The 22,620-nt window shown below is 42.9% G+C and overlaps 1 protein-coding gene across 1 annotated transcript; it reads right to left on the bottom strand.

The window, feature by feature from the left end:
• Positions 1-14,509: 14,509 nt before the first annotated feature.
• LOC128732478 (myophilin) lies at positions 14,510-22,620 on the bottom strand. The gene is made up of 3 exons (XM_053825735.1): positions 22,515-22,620; positions 14,760-15,080; positions 14,510-14,692 (listed from the first exon to the last, which is right to left on the bottom strand). Exons 1-3 carry the CDS (start codon positions 22,518-22,520, stop codon positions 14,510-14,512), a joined length of 510 nt encoding a protein of 169 aa, XP_053681710.1. The 5' UTR covers positions 22,521-22,620.

The raw sequence follows: 22,620 nt of genomic DNA, 5'->3' as shown, positions 1-22,620 counted from the left end.
TTATGCAACGCACATGCTATAATACTTTACTGAGAGTTGATTTTATCACGCATCCAGAGGCATGAGTGAGGTCAGTTCTAACAAAACTAATAATTACCCTCCTGCAGCTCATTAAAGGGGAATCCATACCGTTATTAGACGCGGTAATGGGCCATTTGTTGTTTTTCCCAGGTACGACACTAGCATTTTGCACAATTAGATTTGATAGAACAAAAAACAATACCTAGGTATTGTGATAACTTCAAGCAAAATTGTCAACAGGAGTGATACTAGCCCAAGAGAAACTGTCAGTTAATCCTACGGATTAACGAAATGAACTTGTAAGCTTGGATCTACACACGGGAACACATTTCCCGTTTCAAAACAAACCGGGGCAATAAATTGCCCGCCTGCGCGCGCCTATGCCGAACAAATTCTAGTTAAACCCGAAGAAAAACTTAAACAACAAATAACTATTGGCCTTGCCAATGTTTACAGTTCGGCACGGTTTTCCACCGCGCCTAGAATGACCTCCAAACGCACCAACGCCGAAGCAGCGACCCTTCTAGATGCTGGCTGACCGAGAAAAACAGAACCAACCCAACGAACCGGGTGTGTGTGCGCGATGTGTGCGATGAATGTGCGCATCACCATCATCAACAACGCGCGCGCAACCCGTAACTAACTAACTAACAAACATATGTGTTTAGCGCGCATATGATGCAATAAATAAACGTATGTTTTGCGATATTTTCCCTTCGGCTGTCAACCAAACAGAAACGGCGGCCGTGCCGCCTCCACCACCGTCCACCCGTCCTGGATCTGGATGGATGACGGGACGTGGCACTTTGTAACTCATCGGCCAAGGCCAATTTTGCGTTCTTACCCCGCTCCTGTGCGCTGTTCCACTGCTGCTACTTCTGCTCAACGCTGACGAATGGTTATTCTTAGCCATGGCAACTGGCCACGGACGGACTACTACGATAGGAATTGACGATTCGCTTTGAAAATCACCACAGCCGCAGTTGAGAAACGCACTGATCGATGGTAAACACTAAACAGATGCACTGGCAATGTCGGGGGATTAAAGTCATCATTGGCAGGATAAAAGGTGACGTTAGATGCTGGTGACGTAAATTTCGCTGCAGTGTAGCTTTCTGTGATCTATGAAGGTGTCTCTACGGGAGGCAAATTTTCGTCAGTAATTCTTTGCACACCCAACCGTGTGCCATCACAGAGCTTACTTGCTTACTTAATCAGCTCCAGGCCGTGGTTTCCTCTGCTGTACGAAGAAGTCGTCTCCATTCCACTCGGTTCATGGCCGCAATTCGCCAGCCACGTAGTCTACGTAGGGTCCGCAGGTCGCCTTCCACTTGATCGATCCATCTTGCTCGCTGCGTGCCCCGCCGTCTCGTTACAGTCGGATCGTTATTGAGAACTTTTTTAATCGGGCAGTCGTCCGACATCCCTACGACATGCCCAGCCAATCGCAGGCGACCGATTTTAGCGGTCGGTGGGTGGTTCCCTAAGCAACTGATGCAATTCATGGTTTATTCGCCTCCTCCACGTTCCGTCTTCCATCTGCACTCCGCCGTAGATGGTGCGCAACACCCTCCGTTCAAAAACACTAAGGGCGCGTTGGGCCTCCACGAGCACAGTCCATGCCTCATGGCCGTAAAGGAATACCGGTTTAATCAGCGTCTTGTAGATTGCCATCCTCTCAAAGGTACGTGTAATGATGTCAGCGAAACCAAGAAGCTAGACGGACTTCGTGAATATCGTGCCACTCGTGTCTATACCCGCTCTTCTTATCACACCCTCCAAAGCGATGTTGAACAGCAAACATGAAGCCCATCACCTTGCCGTAACCCTCTCCGACATTCAAAGGGACTCGAGACTGTCCCTGATACTCGAACAACACACATTACTCGATCCATCGTCGGCTTGACCAATCGCGTTAGTTTATCCGGAAATCTGTAGTTGTGCGTAATCTGCCATAGCTGATCTCGATCGATCGTGTCATACGCCGATTCGAAGTCGATGAATAAATGATGCGTGAGCACGTTGTGCATTGCGACATTTCTGCAACACTTGCCGAAGCGCGAAAATCTGATCCGTGGTGGCACGGGCATCCATTAATCCCCCTTGATATTGCCCCACGAACTCCTTTGCAAATGGTGATAATCAACGACATATAAGTTAGGAGAGTACCTTGTAGGCGGCGTTCAGCAGTGTGACTGCGCAGTAATTTCAACAATCCAACTTGTCGCCCTTTTTGTAGATCGGACACACGATGCCTTCCGTCCACTCCTCCGGTAGTAGCTCATCCTCCCAAATCTTGACAATGACCCAGTGCAGCGCTCTAGCCAGTGCGTCACCACCGTATTTCAGCAGCTCGCCGGGTAGCTGATCAGCCCCAGCCGCTTTATTGTTCTTCAGCCGACCGATCTCTTCTGCTACCTCCTGGAGGTCAGGGACTGGTATTCTGTCGTCTTCTGCACGTGCTCCAAGATCTATTGCCATATCGTCACCTCCATGTTCAGCTGCATCGCTGTTAAGGTGCTCGTCATAATACTGCTTCCACCGCTCGATCACCTCACGTTCGTTCGTGAGAAGATTACCGTCTGAGTCTCGACACATATCGGCCTGCGGCACATAGCCTTTGCGCGAACGGTTTAACTTCTCGTAGAACCTCCGTTTATCGTTAGCACGGTACAGTTCTTCCATCGCCTCGCGATCTCGATCTTCCTGTTGGCGCTTTTTCTTCCGGAATACCGAGTTTTGCCTGTTCCGTGCTTGTTTATATCGCTCCACATTCGCCCTCGTACGGTGTTGCATTCTTCTCCTGCACTGATTGCTCGCATTCGCCGTCGAACCAATCGTTATTTCAGTTCAGTTCATTGTACCTAGTGCCGTTAGAGCAGTACTACCGATGGTGGTTTTAATGCCTTTCCAACCATCTTCAAGAGTTGCTGCGCCAAGTTGCTCTTCCGTTGGTAGCGCTCCTTCCGTCCGCTCCTTGGTGCACAGACGCTCGTGTTTGACGAAGCATTTCCTCTACCGCCATGCTATGGTTACCACGCCAGTATTCGCGTCACACCTCCTCACTTCGCTATTGTCAGATTGACAACATTGCCCAGGCTACGCCGCATTTGGTATCATATGACTCGTGGAGGCGTGAGGCTGGAACTTGTGAGGACCAGAGCTGTGTTTGATGCTCCTTCCAGGTTGTCAACTCACCATTTGAAGCCCTTGTGCGCATTCCGGAAGTATAAGAATTGCCTTCCAGCATTAGGATCCTTCCAGGTAACAATCAATTTTGCTGCACCAGTTTTAACCCACGTGATGGTTTGTTTGTTCGAAGAGTGCAACATACATATTGTTTCAGACCTTCAGAAGTTTGCTCCTAGTGATTCCGGTTGACTCTTCGCTCCATCTTCCAGTCTGCCACTCATATGATGCCTCTGTATTCATGAATTTATCATATAATGTATATAATGAATTTATCAAACGATATATGTATAATGAAAAGAAATTAATATGGGTAAAAATAGAACGAGCTCACCAGCAGTCCTTTGCATCAGATATATAGTTGCATCATAACGATGCCGTCATTTGAGTTTCCATGTACATTATTAGCAAGTTTTACGGTCAATGTTTCCATTGTATAGTAGGTTTTTGAAAAGCTAGAACGAAACAAATAGTTGGAATATATGTTGTGGCTTACCTATCAACGGGGCCGAGTGGATCGGCCGTCTGCCCAAAACTACAATTTTGATATCTGGCGGCCGGGATCCACGCAACATCGCACCTCCTAGCTTAGCTACTCAATCTTAAGGAAAGAACATTACCGGATATGACCACGTGGAGGTGCTAGATAGGAACTTGGGATGGCTAGAGCTATGTTGGACGCATCTTCATTGCCTTCTCCCTTTCGTGCCTAGATTAGCATGTTTTGTGAGATTGTCAAAAAATGATATTTATTTCGATTCCACTCAACTTTTGCTTATAAAAGTATATCTTGAGCGCATCAATTTTTCGAAAGTAGAATGGCAAAGTTCACGATAAATTTAAAATTGCACTTTAGTTTGGGTTGTTTGAAGGCTACAATGTTGCTTTGAGTGATTGATGAATTACCGAAATATACTTTAGCCATTTTATCTTGCGAAAAATGTCTGTCATCATTTACTTGTAAATGTATAACTTTAGGGAAATATCAGAAAGAAAAATTCCTGTCAACAGCGCGAGCTTTTCTGTTGGTAGTACGAAAACCATGCAACGCATAGGCGTCACTTTGAAATATTTCACAAACATGTTACATTTTAGCTCGTTTCTTTCGTTGTTTTCGTCTTAATCAGGTCGTAACTAAGTATGAGTAAACGAAAGGTCAACAATTCGATTTGTTTTAAATCTGTTGTAAATTCTTATTTAAAACCAAGTGTGCTACTTGGGTGGAATCTCCATAGAAATATCTTTCGAGTTTCTTTTTTCGGGGGATATTTTAGCGTAATCGGAAAGTTTTCCCACGGTTTATTCTCATGGTAGCACTTGGTGCAGCTTATTCTCCAACGGCCGAATATATTAAAATCTTAATCGATTCACAACATGCAGAAATCTTGGCAGACGCAGCTAGAGCTATCCAGCTTTTTACGAGCCATAGTATTTGACATTTCAGTAATACATCGCACATTTTGTTTCCGCATGTTCACGGTGAAACCAAAGGAACGTACGGAAAGAAAACGTGCGATGTATTACTGAAATGTCATATTATGGCTCGTATCCTGTTCTGCAGACTGAGACCGTTAGCGGAGTCCTTCGTCGGCGAGTACCAAGTGGTTTTCGTGAGGGTCGCTCCACGACGGATCAGATGTTTACCCTGCGCCAGCTGCTAGACAAGTTCCGGGAGTACAACTTGCAGACACACCATCTGTTTGTGGACTTTAAAGCGGCGTACGATTCAGTTAAACGAAATGAGTTGTGGCAGGTAATGCTAGAACAGTGTTTTCCGACGATACTAGTTACGCTGATTCGTGCGACGCTGGACGGATCCAAATCATGCGTTAAAATAGCGGGTGAGACCTCAGCTGCTTTCGTGACGTTGGATGGACTGAAGCAAGGGGTGCACTCTCTAACCTGCTATTCAGCAATGCCTTGGAAGGTGCATTACGAAGGGCAAACGTGGAAAGGAATGGAACTATCATCACGAAATCTCACATGCTTCTTAGTTTTGCGGATGACGTCGATATCATCGGAATCAACCGTAGAGCAGTGGAAGAGGCCTTTAGGCCCTTTAAAAGGGAAGCTTCGAGATTGGGACTTACCATTAATACCGCCAAAATGAAGTACATGGTTGCTGGTAGGGAACGTGGGAGCCCAAGTGGTGTTAGTGCCGAGGTGGAGTTAGATGGGGAACGATATGAAGTAGTGGAGGAATTTATATACCTTGGTACACTCGTGACATGTGACAACGATGTAAGCCGCGAAGTGAAATGACGAGTTGCAGCCGCGAATCGGGCTTTCTACGCATTAGGTTAGCCAGCTGAAGTCCCGTAGTTTGCAAATCCGCACAAAACTGGCGCTCTACAGAACACTAATCCTCCCGGTGGCCCTTTACGGACACGAATCATAGACGCTAAACGAAGCTGATCGGCGAGTGCTTGTGGTTTTTGAGCGTAAAATTCTGCGATCTATACTTGGTGGCAAAATGGAAAATGGAGTGTGGCGCCATCGCATGAATCACGAGCTGTACCAAGTATACAAATATGCTGATATAGTGAAGGTAGTGCAATGTGGCAGGCTGCGGTGGGCTGGACACGTGGCCAGAATGCCCGATGAAAGAGTAGCCAAAACTATGTTCAGCAGAGAACCAGAAAGAGGCCGTAGACTCCGAGGCAGACCCCGCACCCGGTAGGTGTGTGCTGTCGAAGACGATGCACGTTCAGCTGGTGTTCGTGGGGATTGGAGAACGGCAGCCCAGGACCGACGGTACTGGAGGACCATAATTCGTTCGGCGCAGGATCGGTAACGGACCGTTGCCACTAAAGTAAAGTAAGTATGGCTCACTATGACGATGACTCTTTTGGTCGGAGTTAAGTCGGACCGAACCAAATGACAAAATGCTTATTTCGAGAAAAACGCGATCAAAGTTTGCTGTTCTGTATGACACTTTAAGCTGATGAACGTAACGCAAAATCATAATTTAACTAGAAAAATGCGGAAACCCTTCGAACAGGCACAGCACCATCTACCGGGTGTCTCCATTTCTAGATGAGCAAATTATTCTTCTCAAGAAATGCACCACAGCACAGGTTTGTTTGCACCCCTTCGTCATCTTCACAATTTGCCTCTATCTACCGGTATTTTTCCGACGTTATGGAAAACGGAGTTTGTGTTTCCAGTTCATAAGAAAGGTGATAAAAAGGACATGGATAATTATCGAGGTGTCCCTGCTTTGTGTGCGGCATCCAAGCTATTCGAAAACAAAAAGCAATTTTAGGATCGATAACGACGAATCTTCTTCCATTTACTTATGCTACGAATACTATGTCGAAGCGGTTTCCAAACGGATGCAATCTACACCGACCTCTCTGCTGCTTTTGATGCGTTAAATCATGAAATTGCGACTGCCAAACTCGACCGGATGGGACTTGACGGCACCCTACCGCTCTGGCTGAAGTCCTCCTTAGCTGAATCGGCATCTGGCTGTTAATATCTGAGCATCTGTTAATATCAAGCATCTTGCAACGTCCAGTACATCACACACACACACACACACACACACACACACACACACACACACACACACACACACACACACACCAGAAATCTTACTTGTGCAGTGTATGACATTATACTTGAAACCATTCAGCCTCGAATACTTTGGGCGGGTAGAGATATCGGTCAACATCGGTCGGTAAGAAAAGGTAATTTTTTTTATTCACAAGCCTGCCTGTGTAGCGGAGGAATACACTTAGAAGTAGCGTAAACGTATTTACTAATGCCCAGATCCATTGGTCGTTTAATCCTTCTTCTGCCCCTCCGTATCGGTGGCATTTGGGAGCACACGGTGCGAGCGGTTAAGGCGACTTTGACAACACTGGGCGTAAAGCACCTGAGCGGCCTGTAGAGGATGTTGCCCTCAGTCCTCCAAGGTGTTCTACCGAAGCGTGCAGGCACGCTTACAATACTCGTACAAGTATGTAACAGATGAGTGCTGGCTTAGCGCAGGAACCGCTCACTCAGCGAGTATTTACTTTCGATTAACATGAAAACCAAGTGGTTGGAGGACAATAAGCCGCTCCAACAGGGCAACTTGGTATTCGTCAATAATGACCAGAACCGGATGCGTCGTCAGCGGCACAGAGCCGCAATGGCTCGTGCTGTTTCAAGCAGTCGTCGCCATTCAACTCGATCTTGGGTCACTCGTCGCCAATTTCCGAATCGTCTCAGAAATCACTTTCCTCACACACTTGGTCGAGCAATTTTGCACGTTGAGCCCTTTTGTTTCTGGTGCCCATGGGAATCGTACGATGGGAATCTCTCCAAGCAGTGCTTGTAGCTCGTGACTCTGACGCCTCCGCCATATTCCACTATCAGTTTGTACTTCGCCAAATATCGTCCGCAGCATCTTTCACTCGAATATGGCAAGGGCGCGTAGTCCATAAAGAACTACCGGTCTGATAAGGATTTTGTACATCTTGATCGTAGCGTTTTGCGAAGGGCAAAGCAGGCCCGATTTCCCGCTTGAATAAGCCGCGAAGTAAGAACATCTTACTAATGTTGTTGTCCGCGGTCACCAGCAATCACAAATACACGTATTCATCTACCACTTCTGGTTCGTCGCCGTCAACGGTTACCGTCCGTGGAAGGCGCGTGTTTGTTTCCTTTGAGCCTCTTCCTTTCATGTGTTTGGCCTTTAACGCATGTTTTACCTCCTAGACTCCGCTTTCAGTCCGACGTAGATTGCCTCCGCCGTCGTAAACTTCCTGGTTATAATATCAACGTCATCTACAAAGTTTCCCAGACGCGCACATCGGTTTATCGGAAAAACTGTGTTTGTGTATTAACTGCCATAGCTGGTCTCCTCGATCGACTGTATCGTATGCTGCTTTGAAGTCAATAAAGATGCGATGCGGGGGCACTTTGATACTCCCGATATTTTTTGCAAGATTTGTTGGATGGTAACAATTGGGTCCGCAGTGGTGCGAGCGCAGCCGTATACGGCTGTCGCGTTATGCCGCGATAGTTCCAGCACTCGAGCAGATCACTCTTATTGAGATGGGACAACCCACTGCTTCCATTCATTCCTCCGGTAGCTTCTTCTCCTCATAAATCTTGGAAATAACCCACCTCGTCGTCAGCGTTTCTCGACCTTCATTATAAAACTCTGCCGGTAAGCGGTCCTTACCGGCGGTTTTGTTGGTCTTCAGCAACCCTATTTCAGACGTTATCACTACCACTACCAGCCACGTAGCCAGAGGTGGGGGCCAGGAGCCCTATCTTGGCTCCTAATACATTATATGCATATCTTACTGCTTATAAATATAATACATCACAATACATTCAATGTATTGTAGTTCTAAACGCAAAAATATGCTTATAAAACAGTTAAAATCAAAATTGGGCCCCCGGGCCCCCCCTTCTGGCTACGTGGCTGACCACTACTGCCACCTACGCCAACGTCGTTCTATCTACCACTGATCCCAGCGTCGCACCTGCCACAACCATTACCACCACCGCCACTGCTGCTGCTACAACTGTTAAAACTGCTGCTACGACAAAACCTTCCAATGCACTGCCCGTTCCATCCACTTCTACTAGAAACATAACGTCTCTTGGTACGGAAACGAATAATGGAGAACGAGTAAATCCTCTACGAGTTGTCAATCGAACCGAACGTCGCCAGCAGGTTTCTGAGGATCTGAAATCATTCTACGTCACCCCTTTTCACGTCGAACAATCGGAGAATGATGTCATCGGGTACCTACGGGAAGCTATCAACATCGAGAATTCTACGGTGAAATGTATAAAGCTTGTACCAAAAGGCAAGCAACTCAACGAGCTGTCATTCGTATCCTTCAAAGTGTCAGTGTCGGCTGATCTGGAAGCTTCCGTAGGAGATTGTTTTTACTGGCCGGAAGGGGTAGTAGTCCGTCCTTTTCAACCAAAAAACGACAGCTCTGCGGTCATCATTCGCCCCCAGATGTAACATTAGCAACTTATCAGCAAACTCTGCATTACAACCAAGCAGCAGCACGTCAAGGCGCCGTCACCAGCTCTCAGGTTCATGAAAACAACTCTAGTTTAAGCAATGGCCTTACACTCTACTATCAGAATTTAGGCGGTATCAACATGAGTATTACAGATTATGCGCTTGCTGTTTCCGATGCCTCATATGATATGTTAATTTTCACTGAAACTTGGCTCAACAGCAACACGCTTTCCAAACAGATTTTTGGTGAACAATATACAGTTTTTCGCCAAGATCGCACTGCTGATAATAGCAATAAAAAATCTGGCGGCGGTGTGCTCTTGGCCGTTCGCTCGCAATACAAATCTCGGTCACTCTCGCCCCCTGGTTGCTCAGGCGTTGAGCAACAATGGATCACAGTAGGAATGAATATATATTCGCTATACATCTGCGCACTATACATCCCGCCAAATCGCGTGAATGATTCTACCCTCATTGATCAGCATCTCAATTCGCTCTCATGGATAACTTCGCGGATGGGAACCAAAGACAAAATCATATTATTGGGCGACTTCAATTTTAGTGGCATTAGCTGGTCGTTTGCTGATGACCATCATGCTCTATATCCTGATCCCTCTCATTCATCAATAAACTCCTGCGCAACTCAGCTCTTGGACGGGTATAGCACAGCTGGACTGGTTCAGACAAATTGTGTTTTCAATGAAAATGGACGTATATTGGATCTGTGTTTCGTTAGTACAGAATTCGGCAGTGACAGGATTTCGGTTTACCGCGCACCCAGCACTCTTGTCAAGATAACTCGTCACCATCCAGCGCTTCACGTATTTCTCTGCAATGGTATTCCTTGCTCATTCGATGAACCTAACGAACCTCTTTCGTATGATTTTCGCAAGACCGATTTTATAAAAATGAACCAATTTTTGTTAGACGTGAACTGGTGCTCAATACTAGAGAATACGGATACTAACTTAGCGGTCCAAAATTTCACAAACGTTCTTCTATATGCTATCGATCAGTTTACTCCAAAGAGACTTTTTTGCAAACCCTCACATCCCCCATGGTCTACCTGCACTTTAAAAAGTTATAAATCTGCCAAACGGATGGCTCTAAGGAGATTCTCGAAACATGGTACTTATCAATTCAAATGTCGTTATATTTCCCTCAACACTCGTTATAAACGACTGAACAAGAAACTGTTCCACTCGTATCAAAACCGTATGCAACAATGTCTACGTAGTAACCCCAAAAAGTTCTGGCATTATGTTAACGAGCAAAGAAATGAATCAGGTTTACCCACTACCATGATGCTTGGTGATGCGGAAGCGTCCACTGCTTCGGACATATGCGAATTATTTCGTACTCAGTTTAGCGCAGTTTTCTCTCATGAGACACTTAGCAGTCAGCAAGTTTCTCGTGCCATCTCAAATGTTCCAGACAAGGCAGCTATTGGATCCTACCCTGCCATCTCAACCCAGATTATCCTGAATGCTTGCTCTACCTTGAAGAGCTCATCGAACCCTGGCCCCGACGGCATTCCATCAATAATTTTAAAAAAATGTTGCTCTACTTTATGCAGCCCGTTGGCAAAAATTTTCAATACGTCCATGCTTTCGGGTGTTTTCCCTACCATCTGGAAGTCGTCGTACGTATTTCCGATTCACAAAAAAGGTTCAAAGCAGAACATAGCCAATTACCGAGGGATTGCTTCGCTTTGTGCAGGTGGGAAGCTTTTCGAGCTTATAGTTCTCGAGTTCTTATCGTTTAATTTTTCCGGCTACATCGATAATACTCAACACGGTTTTATGCCCAAGCGATCAACCTGTACCAATTTGGTGTCTTACACATCCTTTATAGCCCACTCGTTGCAAAAACATCTTCAAGTTGACGCAGTCTACACCGATTTTTCAGCAGCTTTTGATAAAATAAATTATCAGATTGCAGTCGCCAAACTTCAGCAACTGGGAGTAAGCGGTAATATGCTTTGTTGGTTTAAGTCTTACCTCACTGAACGTTTCATGTCTGTCAAAGTAGGTAGCATCATCTCTTCGCCATTCCCCGTCACGTCTGGTGTGCCCCAAGGCAGCCATCTAGGCCCGTATATATTCCTCCTCTACTTGAACGATATCAATTTTGCTTTGAAATGCATGAAATCATCGTATGCCGATGATTTTAAACTCTTTGCCGTTATCAGAAATAACACAGACACTGATTTTCTGCAAGCGCAGCTGGATAATTTCGCCGACTGGTGCACAATGAATAGAATGGTACTGAATGCCTCTAAGTGTTCGTGCATTTCTTTTACACGCAAGAAATCAATTGTGTGCTATGATTACAAAGTCTCTGGAACATCCTTGAAAAGGGAAACATGTGTAAAAGACTTGGGAATTCTGCTCGATTCAAAATTATCTTTTAAAGAACATGTGGCCTATATTTCTACCAAAGCCTCGAAGAATCTAGGCTTTTTATTTAGATTTACTAAGAGCTTTAACAATATCCAATGTTTAAAAACACTATATTGTTCTTTAGTGCGGTCAATAGTAGAATACGCTGCAGTTGTATGGGCCCCGTACTACCATAACAGCATCCAACGGATTGAGTCTATCCAACGAAAATTTGTTCGATACGCCTTACGCCTTCTCCCTTGGAACGACCCTTCACATCTTCCTAGTTATGAACACCGCTGTAATCTGATCGGGCTTGACTCTTTAGCTATACGACGAGATATTGCTAGGGCTTTGTTCATCTCTGATATTCTAAACTCTCAAATTGACAGCCCAGATATACTCCAACAACTAAACATCAATACCCGTCGGCGATCCCTTCGATCTCACCCCTTTCTCAATCTTCCTGCTTCACGCACCAATTATGGCCAAAACGAGCCTCTCTCGAGTATGTCTCGCGTCTTCAACCGTTGTTTTAATGTGTTTGATTTCCATTTGTCCCGTTCTGTCGTTAAAAATAATTTTCTGCATGCTTTGAAGTAAATCACGTGCAAAATATATAGTGTTAGTCATCAACTTATAGATAATAAGGAACTTTGTGTTATAATTTAAGTCCTCATTATGTAACTGCTTATAATTGTATCATTTGGTGTAAACTGTTGGTGCAAAAATGAAGGTTTTGTGCCTGCGGAAGAAGGAGCGTCGAACAAAGTTCCACTTCCGCGGGCTTTTCCCTTCTTGAAAAGAATGAAATAAATGTAAATGTAAACCCAATTTCTCGTTTGACTTACTATCTTCCGCGGACATTCCTAAGCAGACTGCTTTCTTCAACTTCGCCATTGAGGTGACCATCTAAGAACTGCTGCCATTTGTTGACCACCTCGCGCTCGTTTGTGATCTGTTTCCGTGGTCCATACACATGTCAAGTCTTGGAATGTAGCCCTAACGAGATTGGTTTACCACAGAATGGTGGCTAACTGGTTTCTTGCTCGTTGGTGATGGTCAAGTTCTTCCTACTGGCAATGCTTAGATAATTTTTCAAAGCCATTTTTTCCTATGCGCCGCATGTTGGCATTCCCATTAAACCAAGAGCTTTCTGATGGCCGAGCGTATTTTGCCCCAACCGTCTTCTAGAATTCAAGCACCTAACTCCTCGGGAGAAGGCAACGTCACTGTTTTGCGTAATTCCGTTGGGTTGGATTCTTATATCATTGCTCGAAGGGTACTTTTTACTGAAAGCATCAGACGCTCCCAGTATCCACCGAAATATGGTGCTCCTTGGGAAGTAAGTGCCCGACGAATCTTCAATTTGTGGTTGATCTAAAATTTGCTTATCAAATGTTTCAGCTTTACAGTACCACATCAGTGAAGTTTGTTAGTGCTACGGTAAAAATGGTTCATCACGAACTTCCGTGACTACTGTTTTGATGGTACTAGATGCAGTGGGACTATTATTTCTGCGTTTTTCAAATCATTTAATATGCAGAGATAGACGTTTGAAAGATAACAAATATCATCAGCATCGTTTTTAGTTATCGTTGTCATCGAAAGCGTTCCAAAAATCCATTTTGTTGAGCGCTAACATCCTCCCCATCTACTTAACTGAAAATGAAATATTTTCTGGCAATTTGAGAGTTTTGTCTTTAGCTAGTGTTACTGAAAACGAATGATTTTTCAAGACACTTGAAGAAAATGGATTATTGCAATTAGAAAATGAATCCAATTCAACAGAGATTTACTGCTATAGAAGCAAATATGAAAAATTGCCACCGTTTTATGGTCCAACAGTAGGAAAAATCTCATAGCATGGATAGGTTTTTGCTATAAGTGTCCCATATGTAACATTTTCTTATTCTGCCTAGCTGAGACGGTACAATCAAACAAGAATTGAAATAAGATGAGACGGTCAGTCTATGATATCCCTAAAAATATATATTAAGATAAACAAACAAACCGAAATTGCTTCGTGATGTGATTTCTTTCTCTTCGAACAAACGTGTCTTCGCTGTTGTTAATATTTTTTGTTTATAATTCAGTAGTATACATATTTTTCATTCTAGAAATAATAAATAATAATAAATAATGATAAAAGAGAGCTGAACGGCGACAAAAAGGACAAAGAAGCGATAGAATCGTCGTCAACGTTACATAATAATCATGCGCGAACGCGCACCCACAAAGTAGCCTGTGGCTGGCAGACGACAACTGCGAGTAAATATTTATTTTCCATGACGCTGTTTTTTGCTGTTGCTGCTGCTGCTGCTGCAACAGCCATGTCAATTTAGGCTGAAAACCGCCGCGCGAGAGAGAAAAGAAAAACACAACGCTATTACGGTATTTTCCTGCGTGTTCCGATCGAGAGAGGCGTGGGCAGGATGAAAACGAAAGCCGCCCGCGTGCGCCCCGCAAATTGCAGCAGCAGTGAAGGTTTTTCGCCAACCACTCTCGTCTCGGGTTCTCCTCGACGCTAAAAATAGTCATGACAGCAGCAGCAACAACAATTTCAAAGACGAGCCGGTTTTCTCGTTTTAAGTTTTTTTTTTTTGGAAAAATAAACATTTCGCTAATTATTCTGGAAAATGCAATGTCTACAGTTTCTAAGCGGTGTGGCGATGTGGTAGTAATTTTTTTACGGTACAAAAACGGCTGCAGATTACATCACGCCGTCGTCGTCCTCGCTCGGAGAAAATAAACGAAAAAAGCCATCATGTGATGATGAGGATGCTGTGACACATATCATTTTTTTTTTGTTTGTTCGATCGTTCGATGGTGAAAGTGATGAGTGAATGATGAAGGTGACAAGCGCGTCTTCGTCGTCGTCGTCGACGTCGTCGTCGTCGTCACACTTTTATTCTGTTCGTGTCACGCTGCAACAGATTTACATGTGACGAGTATTGCCGAAGGCACCGACTCCGGCCTGCGAGGCGCCCTTGTTGTAACCCATCTGGAGGTTCAGTTCACCCTCGTGAGCGCGCAGCTGCTCCTCGGTGAAAGTACGCTCGTTCTTATCGGCCATTTTCGGTCCCAGGGCTGGACCGGTGTACTCGGGATGTTTTTGGGTCTAAAAAAAAAAAAGAAATGAATTTAATCTTGGTGTGAATCATTGGGTTTCAGTCAGAGCAACTCACAATTCTGCCCAGCGAGTACAGACACAGCGTAACCTGGGGGATGTTACGACGTTCGAACAGATCGGCCGTCTGGAAGATTTCCTCCTCGGGAACGCCGTACTTTTTGATGGCCGCCTGGAACCGTTGGACGTTCTCCATCAGCTGGAAGTTGGTGCCACGTTCCTGGATTTTTTTCACCGAGCCCGGTGTCAGCTTGTTCGCCAGCTTGCACAGGATGACACCGTCCTTGAGGACGTCCTCGTACGCACCGGGTGGCAGCTTCTCGCCCAGCACGGCCGCGATCCAGTCCAGCACTTCCTGTTCCTGTTGCTTGTTGCGGGGCTATAGCAAAAGCATGATTGGTGCGATAATTTACGGTGCCTCTTATGAATAATAATCAAAAGCAACCATCAAGCATTCATCATTAATTCACAAACACGCATAGAAATGGCAACGGTTCCATGTTTACTAACGGAATGTTTTTTTTTTCGGTGATTTTTAATCAGCAGATTAAATCAAGGTTTTATTTTAGCCAAACCCAATAGCAAGCAAAAAGAAATTAAAATCGCAACAGGTACGGACGGACGAGGTGACTACACTAATAAATCGTTGGTTTTTTGGCACTTGCAACGCCCTGATTCACTGCGGCACCACCAACTGGGGGGATGAAACCAACTGAATCGAGAGACGAGAAATGGGCTCAAAATAAGAAAATTGAACTTTTTCACCAAAAAAAAAACACGTGCCAGTCAGTTATTTTTCGCCGCTTGCTGCGCGAAAGATAACTGCAAACGCGGCAAATTGACCGATTTAGTACGTGCATTTTTATTTTCCGTACCGCAGAGCAGCTAGAGACAGACAGATAGACGTATTATAGTCGGCATCGGATAAGATGTGAGATGCTATGGAAACCACCAAACAAACAGGTGCCGTTAGGTGAACCCCTCCACCACCTCCTGAGCAGCACCCGAGTAGTGTCCAAGGGTCAGGGTTGTTTTTCTCTGTCTTCGGTTGTGATTTTCTGATGCGAGAACTAACTACTGCATATGTTCGGCCATAAATTTTTGTAATTAGGACTAATCACCAATTCGGATTGAGAAGAAAGTTAGCGAGAGATAACGTAGCTTGGCGCATTGACGCAGCTGTCTGAAATGGGTCATAGAAATTTCGTGTAAAGACATTAAACTATATTACGCATTCACCCGAATCAACTGTACGGATTACGCAAAGATTTTTTTTTTAAATAATCGAACATGTTTAGGCAGTAGGGTTTCGGAAGTTGTTTATTTCACTTTTTTTTTTATTTCATGAAAAATTCAAAATACAGAAAAATAGGATCGCTCTTATTCACCGATCAAGTGCAGAGTTTTAATAGCATGCAAAATGCTACAGAAAAACAAGAGGTCCGAAATGAACCTACCAGGGCACTAGATATGTTCAGCGAAGAACCTACAAATTTAGCAAACTTAATTTTCTCATACTCTAGAATTGAATGGGCTATCGATTCTTTCAGTCCATTCAAATCACCTCGTCCAGATGAAATTTTTCCGGCACCTATTCAAAAGTGCAAACCGGATAATAATTCCCGCTTTAGAAAAATTATTTAGGTCAAGTTTTGTATTGGGATATATTCCAAAAATGTGAAGGAAAGTCAGGACAATATTTATACCAAAAGCTAGTAAAAAAGATAAGTCCTCTCCCAAATCATTCAGACCAATTAGTCTCTCGTCAATTTTCTTGAAATTAATGAAAAAAAAACTGATCGGTGAGTACGTTAAATCTGAAATACTTCCTAAAAATCCACTAACCGAAGAGCAATTTGCTTATCAAACAGGCAAATCAACGATAGCAGCTCTTCACACTTTTGTAACAAAAAATGAAAAATCTTTCGCTACCAAAGAAATTCGCTTAGCGTCATTCCTTGATATTTACGGCGCTTTTGATAATGCATCTTTCCCATCGATGAAGAATGTCATGAGAAATCGTGGCTTCAGTGTAAGTATGTAAGTAAGTATGTAAGGTTAATCCACAGACTAAGATCTTTCGATCGGTGGACAAAATTCGAGAAGTTTTTCGCCAAGGGGCGTCAGTATTCGAGTGAATTCTGTTCTGTTTTAGCAAGCATATGCCTATGAATCGAGATTGGCGCGAGTAGCGAAAGCATAAAAAGGTTCTACTGATTCAATCAAGTTTACAATCAACTCATAAACTTGCTTACTAGCTGCCAGTCAACTCGTCTTAATATAATATTGAGGCTTAGCAGGAGAATTCTGTTCAAGATTCGAAACATTTTACTGTGTAGGTACAGTTTTACATGGCTTTAAATGCTTTTTTCTCAAAGACAAAATTACATTTCAAATAAAAACTAATCCTTTATTCTCTACACCTGAGAATACGAGTATCAAGCAAACAGTTTCAATTAAACCAGGAAAACCTCTTCCGAAAAACTCAAGAAAAACTTGATTTTCCAGGTGAAAACAATCTTGTTAACACTTCCATCATACTTAAAAGCCTGGAGTACAAATCTGTTTGTTTATTCGGTTGAAGGTATTACCATGGAAACGCGCGGAAATTGTTTTCGAAATTCGAACAAAACGTTTGCTGCGCCTTCGTTGATGATGGTTCTTTCAGTCTAGTTCAGGGTTGAAACGCTGGCGGGTGCTGAAAATGACAAATTTTTCTAAAGACTTGAGTGAAATTTGAGCCATTACAACACAGTGACTATCATTTAGTCATTTATCTCAATATGTCACCATTCCCGCTGAACAAGATTCACTCTTTTGATGTCAAAGGAAGCAGGAAAGGATGATATTGGAGCGGAACTTATTGAAATGTCTGATAGAAGCTCTTCAACAGAGTTTTTATCAAAAGCAATAAAATTCTTTTTGGTTTTTTCTATAACCCTCCAAACGTCGATTGCTCTCAACGATTAAGTGAAATATTTTAAAGCCTTAATTACCAATACGACAAACTTTTTTTTAATGGGAGACTTTAACACAAATATATTGCATAAGAATTCGGTTAAAAGCGACAGTTTTAAACAATGTTTAATTAACCTTTCATTTGAATGTGTAGGAGTTGAACCAACTCACTTCTACAGAACCGGGTCTTCACTAATTGACCTTATGATAACTAATAATCGCGAAGGATTAGGAAGAAAAACTTGAACTTGAAAACCTTAGACCGATAAGCATTTTAAGCGCGTTGTCTCAATCATTCGAACGAATGGTCAAGGGTCAAATCAGTTCTTTGGTCTCAAGAAATAACCTTCTTTCTTCCAAGCAATCTGGTTATCGTTCCGGACATAGCACAAAAACAGACATGCTTAGTGTCTGTGATGATATTGGTTTAGTTCTCGACAGGGGAGGAAGCGTAGTCATGATTCTTTTGAATTTTTCAAAAGCTTTTGATACTATTAACCATGTTAATCTTAGTAAAAAGCTTCAAAATCTGTTTCTGGTTTCTGTTCTAATGCAGTAAAAATGGTTCGATTTTATTTGTCAGATAGATTTCAAACTTTGTTGTGTAATGAATGATTGTTTTTCGGCTTTATTGCCAATTAGCTCTGGCGTTCCGCAAGGGTCCGTTTTAGGCCCTTTGCTATTCTCATTGTATATAAATGATTTACCTTCCAAGCTGAGGAATTGCACGGTACATCTTTTTGCCGACGATGTCCAAATGTATTTTGATTGTACTAACTAGACGAAAGATGAAACTGAAAATCTCATTAATGACTGTTTGGCAGATGTGGCCAATTGGTCCAATGAAAATAGTTTGATTTTAAATGCAAGAAAAACACAAGCTACTTTCATCAGTCGTAGTAGAAATGCATTTATAGAGCTAAACATATTGCTGCATAATAATAGCATTTTATTCTCAAATGAAGTTGTCAGTTTAGGAATAACCATACCGAGTAACTTCGAATGGGATTCTTTCGTATTGAAACAATGCGGTAAAATATATGCTTCATTACGATCACTCAGATGGAAAGCTGGGTGTCTGAGTTCTCAAACTAAACTTGGACTCTTCAAAGCTCTAATCTACCCTCACTTTCTGTTCTGTGATTTTATACTTATGCAGGCTTCAGCTAACACCGTAAATGGATTAAGGGTTGCATTAAATTGTTGCATACGATTCATATTTAATTTGAATCGGTTCGCAAGCGTGACTCATTTACAACATATTCTGATAGGTTCTAACTTTGATAAATTTCCAAAGATGAGGTCAGTTTTTCTTTTGCATATAAGATAATAAATAATGTAACGCCAAAGTATTTATTTGAAAAATTGACGCCTATGAGAAGTCAGCGCGGTAGAAAGTTTTTAATTCCTCGGAACAGAACTTCCCACTATGGTAGCTCGTTATTTGTAAGAGGTATCAGCACATGGAATAAGTTACCACCTAGCATACAGTTAAACAATTCAGCAATAGGATCCAGAAGATTATGTTTCGAGTATTTCTTTTGAGATTTCTCAAATTAAGGTTTTTTTTTTCAAATCAATGTTTCACGTTTCTACATATATAGATTTTCTTATTGTTAATTTTTTACACGTATCACTTGTCTTACCCTCGGCACTTGAACATAAAAGACAGAAGTCTTAAGTTTTTGGAGATCAATAAATAAATAAATGGGAATGGGACAGACCAAATGCGGCAGATCCTCCAGAAGTGCCGCGAATTCCGAGTCCCAACGCATCACCTATTCATTGATTTCAAAGCCGCATATGATAGTATAAACCGACCAGAGCTACGACCCTTTCGAATCTCGCAGGAGACAAGGAGACGGTCTTTCCTGCCTGATATTCAGGCAGTAATCGACGAAGATGTGTTTGAGGTAGATCTTTCTTCTGGTGGATCCGGTGAATTACACATGATCGAGGTTGGAAGCAGCGTTCGAAGACATCAGTTTGACCCGGAAAGTCGGACTATCGAAAGCGACTCCATGGAAACGTTCATCAACGGTATTATAGAAACGGTACACCAGCTATTAAGGGGAATCGGGGCCTGAAAGCCGGATAATTCCGTAGTGGATATTAACGGAGATATCCCAGAAACCAAACTGCTCCAGAAAATCTAAGTATCTTCATCGGGAGCTAATAACGCAAGTAACAGTCCGTAACAGGTCGACGTTCCAGAAAGTTGACAACGACTGATACTTTGACTTAGGTGCTTCCAATCATTTTGCCAAGTCGGAGCGATTGTTGGAGAACTCCTCGAACAGCAGTACAGTACAGCTATTATCGCCAACAAAGGAACAATGAAGGTAATCGCAAAAGGAAGCATGAAATTGAAGCCGCAATGCTGTCCAGATGATCCTATCGTGGTGCATGATTTTCCGGTGCTTTCGGTGATTCCGGAGCTTTCGACAAATTTGCTTTCGATGAAACAAACTGTCAAACGTGGACATAAGACTACGTTCAGCAAGGACGGCTACCGGAAGTAGATGTTCACGAATGACAAATTTCGCCGAATCTTTGTGTACTTCTTGAGGGAAAAGTCAGTGGAAAGCCGACTGACTCCAAACCGATAATGGGAAAGAGTTTACGAAGCGAAGGTTGGAAGACCATCCAAACGGAGGAAATTGGGAATCCAGGACCGAAGCAATAGAAACGACCGTGTGCCTGGCTATCCGATCTCCAACCAACGGGCACGAGATGACACCAAAAGAAATGTGGTCCGGCAAGAAGCCCAACCTGGTGCATCTTCGAGTATTCGGATCGAAAGCGATAGCGCTTGTTCCCAAATTGGACTGGATTCGACGCAGAAACCAAGGTTTACCATTCGTGAGACATGAATTCTAGCAAAATTGTTAAAAAGCCGAGATGTCACGCTAATCAGCGAGAGTGGAGAGCCAACTTTTAAAACTTAATCAACGGCTCCGAATGGCCTCCCGGTGATTCATTTCCGTTCAAAGAAGTCTCTGAACGATGTCAAAACTTACAAAGGGCCGACAGAGAATGACGAATCCAGCACTGATGAAGGTTATGACAATCCCCAGCCAGTGACGTCCCTGACGATTAATGTATAACCAATGCAAGGCGAATCAAGTCAATTAGAACCAGATCCAGTGCACGAAAAAATTCGCAGCCCTACATGCATTCAGCGCGTACATATTTAGTCCTGGTAGTATTCTTTTATTTGTCAGCTCATGGACATGACTACTGAACTGCTGACAGTGCTTGTCTTGCTCAGTTTTCTACCCTCTAAAACCACACATGCATGACCTGCAATGCTGAATGATTGCTCGACTAACCTGTCAGTCAATTTTCTTGCTGCAACCAAAATCAGACTGAAGGAAATAAATTAGAAACAGCAAATAATGAGCAGTATATTGCATCAATTCAGTCGTTTTGCTTAAATTTACTATGAGGTTTCTAAGCACTGATCCGTGTGTCAAGCATCGAGAGAAATGTTCCCGAAGTTCCCCGCCTTCAGCAAGTTACCATTGGCAGAGCGATTACGGGGTTAAGAAAACTACAGCTCGTGGATCTTTTCGCTATATCAAGATGCTGGTCGTTCCTGAAGGAAGCTGGAAAGTCATCACCGTGGACAATCCACAGGAGGGCGCTATAAGAACGGGCTCTTGTGACGATATGTTTAAGTATTGACCCTATGAACCCTATAGCCTGGTGCAAGAGGCGACTACCGCCAAGGAGGCATTGAACAGCCTGCCCGCGGCTTTTTCACGACGGAGCATTTTACTCAATTTTTTTTGATATGCTGAGATGCAAGTGCAAATTTTGGATTCTGCCGGGTTAGATTAAATCTCTTTTATTCAAAAGATATTTTGATAAGAATTTCCAAGGCACAGTGTTTGTTTAAGGCACTTAATTTTGGCAAAATAAATAACATTTTATCCTAAATTTTGCGACATAGATTGGGAAAGTTATGGTAAAATGTCTCCTTATTATCGCGATCAAACAACTTGTCATCATCGAATATCACATACGCAATAGCTTTCTTCTAAAGAAAAGAGATCAATTTTAATTCGACGGATACTATTTTACTGCTGAAACAAATTTCTTCACTTGACCAAAACTGCCAGAAATAGATGCGTGCTGTAAACAAACACCAAACCACTGAAATCTATATAAAAGTATCTTCCTGTCGACATCAGACAGAAGCCTGAATCTGGTCCAGCGACATTTAGAAATATTGAATCACTGGCAACAATCTGATTGAAGTTTCACCCAATAGTAAATAACTGGAAGATTTTTAATGCATTTCACTGATACGCATTTTTTCGTGAACAACCCTGTCTCTACCATCTCAATTTGAAGGAGGAATAAAACCACAATCATCGAAGAAAGCGGCGGTTTCTTGCGGAGCAAAGTTTCTAGTTGTTGGAAACAGTTGTTGAGCGTTTCCATAGTAATCCAAGAGCTAGTGCGCAGTAAATAAACAAACACCAATGTGATGGAATCGAATGGATTCAAAAGTTTTACGAATTTTCAATTCAATTTCATGTTCAAGTTTAATTTTGGCAATACTACTAGAAGCACAAAGACATTACATAACGCTGCCGGGATGAAAATCTACTCATCAATATATTTAAAGCGGTTATTTATGAAATAATCGATTAAAAATTTGGCTCAATTCCAAATTTTCAACGTTAGTTCTTTCACGGTTGATTTCGTACATTCAGCAAAATGGGATAAAAGTTTTTTTTCGTAATTCCGTGTTTAGAGGAAAATCTGCTGCACATTTTTCCAGCACTCATCCACACACTTCAGCCGTTCATTCATTCCAGAAGAGATAAATAAGCAAATCCTTTACCGCCATTCTATCAGTTCTTTCTTGCTTTCAATCAGTTCTGGTCCTGTTGGCAAAATATCACACTCGCGTTTGAAGAATACTGTACTGTAGGATTTCGATTAGAGCA

The sequence above is a fragment of the Sabethes cyaneus genome, chromosome 1, assembly GCF_943734655.1.
Source record: "Sabethes cyaneus chromosome 1, idSabCyanKW18_F2, whole genome shotgun sequence".
NCBI lineage: Eukaryota > Metazoa > Arthropoda > Insecta > Diptera > Culicidae > Sabethes > Sabethes cyaneus.
The sequence above is the reverse complement of the archived record's forward strand: the minus strand, read 5'-3'. Positions and strand labels throughout refer to the sequence as shown.

Excerpts from the sequence above, each read along its gene's own strand:
- LOC128732478 (XM_053825735.1), bottom strand. Across the intron at positions 14,693-14,759 it reads TGTACTCGCTGGGCAGAATT|ACCCAAAAACATCCCGAGTA; the intron begins GTGAGTTGCTCT and ends TTTTTTTTTTAG.